Source organism: Conger conger, chromosome 9, assembly GCF_963514075.1.
Source record: "Conger conger chromosome 9, fConCon1.1, whole genome shotgun sequence".
Classification (NCBI taxonomy): Eukaryota; Metazoa; Chordata; class Actinopteri; order Anguilliformes; family Congridae; genus Conger; species Conger conger.
The window spans coordinates 57,281,550-57,290,858 of record NC_083768.1 but is presented as its reverse complement, the minus strand read 5'-3'; the positions used below and the strand labels follow the sequence as shown (position 1 = coordinate 57,290,858).

At 52.7% G+C, this 9,309-nt stretch overlaps 1 protein-coding gene across 1 annotated transcript in view; it reads right to left on the bottom strand.

Annotated features, from left to right (window-relative positions):
* Positions 1–8,847, bottom strand: part of LOC133137722 (transcriptional repressor p66-beta-like) — a 22,372-nt gene extending 13,525 nt beyond the window's left edge. Inside the window, exon 1 of the mRNA XM_061256052.1 lies at positions 8,776–8,847. Within this exon, the coding sequence (XP_061112036.1) occupies positions 8,776–8,847 (72 nt within the window). The remainder of the gene's footprint in view (positions 1–8,775) is intronic.
* Positions 8,848–9,309: the final 462 nt, after the last annotated feature.

Below are 9,309 nucleotides of genomic sequence, written 5' to 3'. Positions count from 1 at the left end.
CTGCCTGCTAATTACCCATTACCCCCCAGCGGAGAGGAGCGGCCCCCCCTCGCGAAGGAGGGGGCCCGCAATACCGCCGGAGCCCGCTAGAGCCGCAGCACGACCCAGAGGTTAAAGGTCACGGTTGCACCCTCACGCAGAGGCACACGGAGAGACAACCCTGCATCACTCCAGGACCTGTCCAGTGGTGCAAACATACGCTCAACATTTCCACAGAGACTCGAATTTGTCGCGATCGATAAAATGAGGTCTGTAAGTATTTGGCACAGTGACACTGCATATAAAAAAAAATGTATCGATAAAACAAAAGGTGGCAATTCCTTCCACGGTTCACACGATATGGATGTAAATACCCGGAAGTTAAAGCCGACAAATCTGCACTTCACAAATTGACAAATCAAGCCTCACGCTCCTTCTGTTTGAATCCCAAATGTGCTGACGCACAGAGCCGAAGAGCTAAGATTGTGTCACCATCCAAATACTTTTGGACCTCACTGTACGTGGAGAGAGAGAGAGAGAGAGAAGAGAAAAGAAAGAAAAAAAGAAAAAAAGACGCGTAACGCGAATGCAAGTTTACCGCCACAGTCCGGGCAGGCTGCCGCCTGGACCGCGAACGCGAACGCGAACGCAACCCTTTCCGTGTCGCGCAGGAGCGCAAAGAGGAGGTCTGCATACGGGGGCAGCCGCTAAACAAGTCGGCTAATTTGCTAATTGGCGGCGCTACATCACCATCAACCCACACACTGACACCCCAGCTGTATGCTACAGAGGGGGGGCTTGTGGGGGGGGGGATGAGACCACCATTTGCATCCGGCTAGCTTCTGACACTAATGAGCCTAATTAGGGGGTTGGTGCCCATGGCAACAGAGTGGTAATTGGTTGACGCGGACAGCACAGAGAGTTGTGGTAACTGAACGCGGATGAGGAGCCAGGGTAGGTCTGCTCGCTGGGTTTTTATATGGAATGAACAGGCTATTTGTGTGAGAAATTAAGCTTTTTTTTTTTTCTGTTGGCAGAGCTTTTTATCAGTGACACTAGCAGGTCTTTATAGGTGGGATTAGGGAGGGTTTAGCTGTGATATTAGCAGGGTTTTTATGCATAAAATTATCAGGGTTTTACATGTGGAATTAACAGGGTATTTATGTGTGAAATTAGGTTGGTTTTAATTTGAGGAATTGGGAGACAGTAGCAGGGTTTATGGTTGGAATTAAGATGGTTTTATAGGTAGAATAGCAGGGTTTTATAGGTGAAATTAGCAGGGTTTTATGGGTAAAATTAGGGCATTTTAGCAGCGATATTAAACAGGGTGTGTGCGTGAGCATTGTTTTATGTGTGAAAATAACGGTTTCAATATTCAAAATTAGCAGGGTTTTCATACGTGAAATTACAAGGTTTAAAGCTTCATTTAGCAGGGTTTTATAGTTTCAATCAGACAAATTTTTCAGTCAAAATTTGCAGGGTATTTATATGTAGCATTAGGAGGGGTTTTTTTTATATGTAGCATTAGCAGGGGTTTTATATGTAGCATTAGCCGGGTATTTATATGTAGCATTAGCAGGGTGTTTATATGTAGCATTAGCAGGGTGTTTATATGTAGCATTAGCAGGGTTTCTTATATGTGCTTCTTGAAGATGAGGCCAAGACATCCAGCTGAGAACAACCATAGAAAACCATAGAAAACACACATATCATACACACAGTGATGGCACTCACACAATATACAAATATACACATGCACACACACACACAAACACCGAGACACATGCATGCACACACGCACCCATTTACACATGCATGCGCACACACACACACACGCACGCACGCACGCACGCACGCACGCACGCACGCACGCAAGCACACACACACTTAAACCCTGGGTCCTCATTAAATAAGACAACAGCTCATTGTGGCCGTTTCCATGGTGACGGGCTCTTCTATTTTTAAACCATGCCACTAATCAATTCCTTTTTCTACTGTCGCCCGAGGGAGGGAGGGAGGGAGGGAGGGAGGGGAAGAGACGGGGGCTGATTGGGCAAGGAGGGGAGGGGCCAAACAGGAAGGAGAGAAGGGGGAGGGGCAGTGGGAGGTGGTCAAACCATGAAGCACTCGCACACTTGCACACTCGCTCACTCGCTCACTCGCTCACTCGCTCACTCCCAAACAGATTTGGGCACACACCCACATACTCACACACACACACACACACACACACACACACACACACACACACACACAGAGCCTAAACGTGACATGTTACACTCTTATCTAAACGGAAAAATACCGGAGGAGTGAGGAAGAGAGAGAGTGAGTGTTTGTTTGTGTGTGTGTGTGTGTGTGTGTGTGTTTGTGTGTGCGTGTGTGTTTGTGTGTGTGTGTGTGCGCACACGTATTATGTGTTTGTACACGCATAGAGAGATAAACAGACAGATAGATTTTATTGTCTTCGTTTGCTGTTCACAGAAATTGCGAAAGGTAACAGTGATCCCAGGTCGGCTCTCCCCTCCCTTTAACCCAGGAGTGGGGGTCCGGAGGGAAAGGGCGCGGGGAGAGCCCTAAGCCCTAAAACCAAAGAGTCAGAAACGAGTCGGACCGCGCAAAAGCAGCGGAGCGCAGAACACACCCCGCGGCACGCAGCGGACCGTCTGTCTCCTCACAGAACATCTCCCGCTCAAACCCACAAACTGCACAGCCTTCCACAAACTGCACAGCCTTCCACAAACTGCACAGCCTTCCACAAACTGCACAGCCTTCCACAAACTGCACAGCCTTCCACAAACTGCACAGCCTTCCACAAACTGCACAGCCTTCCACAAACTGCACAGCCTTCCACAAACTGCACAGCCTTCCACAAACTGCACAGCCTTCCACAAACTGCACCGCCTTCCACAAACTGCACAGCCTTCCACAAACTGCACAGCCTTCCACAAACCACTGCGCTGGGCTGGGCTGGGCTGGGCTGGGCTGGGCTGAGCTGAGCTGGGCTGGGGTGGGCTGGGGTGAGCTGGGGTGAGCTGAGCTGAGCTGAGCTGAGCTGTGCTGGGCTGGGCTGGGGTGAGCTGGGGTGAGCTGAGCTGAGCTGTGCTGGGCTGGGCTGGGCTGGGCTGGGGTGAGCTGGGCTGAGCTGAGCTGAGCTGTGCTGGGCTGGGCTGGGCTGGGCTGGGCTGGGCTGGGCTGGGGTGGGGTGGGGTGAGCTCGGCTGAGCTGGGCTGGGGTGGGCTGGGCTGAGCTGAGCTGGGCTGGGGTGAGCAGGGGTGGGGTGGGCTGAGCTGGGCCGGGCCCATTCCAGCCCACGCCGTAACGAGCGTATGTCTCTGCCCTTCTGAAAAGATGGCGAATCAGGGAGGGATTCCAGCACAAGCGAGGTCATTTTTTCACTCTCTCGCTCTCTCCCTCCTCTTTCTCTCTCCCCCTCTACCTTACTACCCCAGATTCCCTCTCTCGCTCTCTCTCTCTCTCCCTCCCCCTCTCATTCTCTCTCTGCCCCCCTTTTCCTTTCTCTCCCTCTCTCTCTTGCTCTCCCGCTCTCTCTTGCTCTCCTTCTCTCCCAGGAACGAGGGATTGGACGTTCGACCTCTCGGTGAAGCTGGTTTGCTGCCCCTTTAAATGCAGAGTCACAAATCTTTTCCCAGTTTTTTTTTTTTTTACCCAGGGTGATCAGCGCAGGGAAAACAGCAGAGCCGGTCTGAGCCGGTTTGTAACCTCAGGACACGGAATCATCTCTTAACATGTAGCCGTTAGCGGTCAGAGCGTCACGCGAACATAGAGAGAAAGAGATGGAGGGAGGGAGGGAGGGAGGGCGGGAGAGGCAGAGGTGGGGGAGGGGAGGGGCGAGAGATACACACGCTTTCGGAGAAAGAAAGGAGAGAGTGGGAACGCACTAGCGAAAAGGCAGATCTGAGCCTGGCACCTCTACAGCAGGCTGAGCGTGGAACTTCAGAGCGGAGGCAGGGGGGGGGGGCTGACGGGGGGGGGGCGGGGGGCTGACGGGGGGGGGGGGGGGGGGGTTAAACCATCTGCTGGGGCAGTGAGGATCAGATTCTTTATTCTGACACGAGAGAAGAGGGGGGACCAGCGTCAAGAAGTGTGAGGAAGCCACACACCCACACCCACACACCCACTTACATACACTCACATACACTCACATACACTCACACACACACACTCACACACTCACACACTCACACACTCACACACTCACACACTCACACACTCACACACACAGGCGCACACACACACAGTCACAGGTACACACACACACACGCACACAGTAACACACGCACAGTCACACACACGCACGCACAGTCACACACACACACAGTCACACACGCACACACAGACACACACACACAAACAGACACGCAGTCACAGACACACACGCACGCATGCAGACACACGCACATACACACAGCTGTACGGCAGAGTGAGATCCTTTACTGATCCCAGAACAGCCATAGGACCAGAAACTAGGACACGTATGGCAGAGAAAGAGAACCTTTACTGAACCCAGAACAGCCATAGGACCAGAAATTAGGACCCTTATGGCAGAGAGAAAGAACCTTTACTGATCCCAGAACAGAACCAGAACCAGAAACTAGGGCCTGTATGGCATTACATCACATTTTGGCTGATGCTTTTATCCAAAGTGACTTACAGTTGATTTTAGTCTGAGCAAGAGACAATTTTCCGCCTGTGCGGATCTTATTGTGGCTACACCGGGGATCCAACCACTGACCTTGCGGATCTTCAAAAGGTCCCTAAAAAAAGCGGTGATCTTCACCCCTAGTCCTGAAGAGCCGCATGGTCCGCTGGTTTTTGTTTTAGCCTTAATATCAGCAACCAGCCTCAGACCCAAGAAACAAGGTATGGCTAGTTAACTGTGTAATCAACTGCTTTAATTCACCAATTAAGCGCAGAGTAACTACAAGAACCAGCAGATGCTATGGCCCACAAGAACCGGGAACGAAGATCACTGCTCTAAAGCAGGGACCATCAACTGCGGCCCTTGCATCCAGATCCAGTCTTTTATCCCTGGTAATCAGAGCTGCTGATTGGCCAGACTGCCTTCACCCCTGACTCCCAGGTGAAGGTGAAGGTGAGGGCGGAAAACCAGCAGTTCTCGGCCATCGAGGACCGGCAGTTGCTCATCCCTGCTTTAAAGGCTGAGATTCAAACCAATGTGAACCACACTCGCAGGAAACCCCTTGCGCTTCGGACCAATTGCTTTAGCCCATCCGTGCCACGCCCGGCTCTGGTACACCAAGCGTCAAACGTTGAGCCCCAGGCAGGAGCGCCTCATGAGAGCTGACCCTCTGGGATTCGAGCCTATGAGGAACTGGGCGTTCGATTTTGAGAGGGGCTGTGGCTTCCAATCCCAGACACTGCTCAGCTGCTACACCCTTGATGGAGGCACTTAACCTAAATTACCTCCGTAAACCATCCGGCTGTGTAACAGACTTTGTGCACAACCAAGCCTGAGAAAGTAACTCTGGATAAGGGCGCCGCCTACGCAGATATAAGACGTATGAAATGCGTTACTAGTCTTGTGTACGTGGCCTCACGTTCCGTGCGTTGACGGCAGGAAAACGGTGAAGCAATGTTTCCCTGAGCTGCCACCTCGTTTCATAAGACCCCAGACCTGGTACAGGATACCTGAGGTGCGTCCCAATACTCAAAAATGTATCCTCCTTTCCTCCACTTGTCTCCTCCCCCCATAATTCCAGGTAGGGGAAGAAGACGAGTGGAGGAAAGGAGGATTTTTTTATTTTTTATTTTATTTTATTTTTTAGTGTTGGGACGCATCCTGGGCATCCCTATGCAACTGATTCAAAGAATTTAAAAAATAAAAGAACATCGGGACAGCCTATAGGCATCAGATATCCCAAACATCTGTGGGCCACAGTGTCTGAGGGTCTTTGGTGCGGTTCAGCAGTATTGGGCGTTTCAGTGTGTGCCAGTGGTAACCAAACCTGTTCCAGGAGATCTACCATCCTGCAGGCTCATTCCAGCCCTAATTTGGCACACATGATTCTCCTCATTATCCGCTCAAGGAGATCTCTCGCTTCTGAATGAGATGTGCTTTGTTAGGGTTGGTGTGAAAACCTACAGGACGGGTTTGTTACCTCTGACTTAAGTACTTAAATACAAGTCACCTATTGGCAAAAGCAGTCCATAGACCTTGCCAAGGATACATTACATTACATCAATGGCATTTGGCAGAAGCTCTTATCCAGAGCGACGTACAGTTGTTGATATTAAGCAGGAGTAATGCAGGGTTAAGGGCCTTGCTCAAGGGCCCAACGCCTGTGCGGATGTTATTGTGGCTACACCGGGAATCGAACCACCGACCTTGCGGGGTCCTAGTCACGTACCTTAAACGCTACGCTACAGGCCGACCAATAATCCCCAATCCAAAAGCTCACCAAAAAGGGTCTCTTTCCCCAAACCCGACTGGACCCAAGACCAACAGATAAAACACACACCGGGCCTGAAGTGGACCCAACCATGACAGCAACAGAAACCAAGAAGCAGCCGAACACAAAAAGAAAACCGATCAGACCGAGAGCCAAAGCAGAGCTTGCACAGGGCTTTTTCGTCAAGAGATCTAAACTGCCAAGACCTCGTCGTAGTCACCTTCCATATTTTGCATAAACTCCAGAGAACAGGCCTACCCAAAATCTGCGGTCATGACGGTAGGTACTGTGCAGTGAACTTGGGACAGCAGACCAACCTGCTCCCAAACGGCAAGTTAAACTCCCGGAAAAGGATCTTCTTAGTTTGGGGGGGGGGGGTCCCTGGGTATTCCCGTGAATATTTCTACCACAACCAAGGGCGTGGTCTGTGCGGAGAGAGGGAGAGTGTGGTAAACCACAACGCTGGCCCCAGTCCCAGTCTGTCACCTCCGAAGCACCTAATCCCCCCACCCCACAGTACCACCTAATTAGCCAAATAAATCCCCTTCCCCGCTCTCCCGCTGGAGCGCGCCCGGCGCCCCGCTGTAAAATGGCCGCCGCGCATCAGTCAGCCGGCCGCGGGGTGTCAAGCGCTGGCTACAGCCAGCTCCCCGGCCTGTTGGGAACGCGCGGCTCGCCAACGGCTGCGTAGCGCTGCATGCTACGCTACGCTAACGGCTTCCTATTACCACTGTCTGTCGCTACGCTACGCTAACGGCTTCCTATTACCACTGTCTGTCGCTACGCTACGCTAACAGCTTCCTATTACCACTGTCTGACGCTACGCCATGAACACGACATACAGAGAGGGAGAGGGAGGGAGAGAGAGAGAGAGAGCGTGGGAGAGAGGGAAAGGGAGGGAGAGCGAGGGAAAGAGGGGAGAGAGAGAGAAAGCGAGGGACAGCGTGGGAAAGAGAGAGGGAGAGAGAGGGAAAGAGAGAGGGAGAGAGAGAAAGCGAGGGACAGCATGGGAAAGAGAGGGAGAGCGAGGGAGAGAGGGAGAGAGAGGGAGAGCAAGGGAAAGAGAGAGGGAGAGAGAGAAAGAGAGAGGGGGAGGGAGAGAGAGAGGGGGAGGGAGAGAGAGAGGGGGAGGGAGAGAGAGAGGGGGGAGAGAGAGGAGGGAGGGAGAGAGAGAGAGAGAGAGAGAGAGAGAGAGAGAGAGAGAGAGAGAGAGAGAGAGAGGGTTGTACAGCACAGAGGGACACAGCAGCACCCATCAGCCCCTGAAAGATGGGTCTCCAGCTTCACTACAGCCGGGGAGAGGGAGGAGGAGACGTGGAGAAGGCAGGAGAGAATGAGGGAAAGAGAGGGAGAGAGGGAAAATGAGAGAGGAAGAGGGTAGAGAGACATAGAGAATGAGAGAGGGGGGAGAGAGGAAGGGACAAAGACAGGGAGGGAGGGGAGGGACAGGGACAGAGAGAAAATGAGAGAGGGAATAGAAAGAGAAGGAGTTTGTACATCACGGTCAGAGGAATCACGACCAGGACCTGACCATACCAGGCCAGTTTCACGACCAGGACCTGACCATACCAGGCCAGTTTCACAAGCAGAACCTGACCATACCAGGCCAGTTTCACGACCAGAACCTGACCATACCAGGCCAGTTTCACGACCAGAACCTGACCATACCAGGCCAGTTTCACAAGCAGAACCTGACCATACCAGGCCAGTTTCACGACCAGAACCTGACCATACCAGGCCAGTTTCACGACCAGAACCTGACCATACCAGGCCACACAGCCAAAACATGATCATTGTAGGCCTGCTTGCACCAGGCGTGTACCACTGGTAGGGAGGGCTTTTAGCTGACGGAAGGTCCCAGGATTTATCTTGCACAACAGCTCCCCCTCTGGCCTCCTGCTCACCGGCAATCTAACCACACAACTACACCTGTAGTAACTACACAATTACACCTACTCCTGTAGTAACCGCATAACTACACCCACTCCTGTAGTAAACGCATAACTACACCTACTCCTGTAGTAAACGCATAACTACACCTACTCCTGTAGTAAACGCATAACTACACCTACTCCTGTAGTAAACGCATAACTACACCTACTCCTGTAGTAAACGCATAACTACACCTACTCCTGTAGCAACCACATAACTACACCTACTCCTGTAGTAACCGCATAACTACACCCACTCCTGTAGTAAACGCATAACTACACCCACTCCTGTAGTAACCGCATAACTACACCCACTCCTGTAGTAACCGCATAACTACACCCACTCCTGTAGTAACCGCATAACTACACCCACTCCTGTAGTAACCGCACAGCTAGCGGGTGGGAAGTGAATGGCATCAGCAGCACGAGCACACCTTGGCGCAAGGCATGCTGGGGTGGGAGAGGGTGGAGGAGTGGCGGCAGACTCCCCACATCCGCGCCTCCATACCGTCACGCCTCCATACCGCCCCGCCCGCGCCTCCATACCGCCGCGCCTCCATACCGCCCCTCCTGCGCCTCCATACCGCCCCGCCCGCGCCTCCATACCGCCGCGCCTCCATACTGCCCTGCCTGCGCCTCCATAGCGCCCCACACCGCCCGCGCCTCCATACCGCCGCGCCTCCATACTGCCCTGCCTGCGCCTCCATAGCGCCCCACACCGCCCGCGCCTCCATAGCGCCGCGCCTCCATACCGCCGGCGAGCCCACGGTTCCGCGGCGCTCCCGGAGTCACGCGGCTGTCGGTCTGCCGCTGCGTTAGCGCACACGAGGTGGAATTAATTAGGCTTTAAGTGACTTGTGTTTCCAGCAGCGAACTCGACTTTTATTAATACTGAGCCCCGCACTGAAACACACACACGGAATGGGGGGTTTAGAGAATGCTTAACAACCGCTGCACTTAATGCCTGT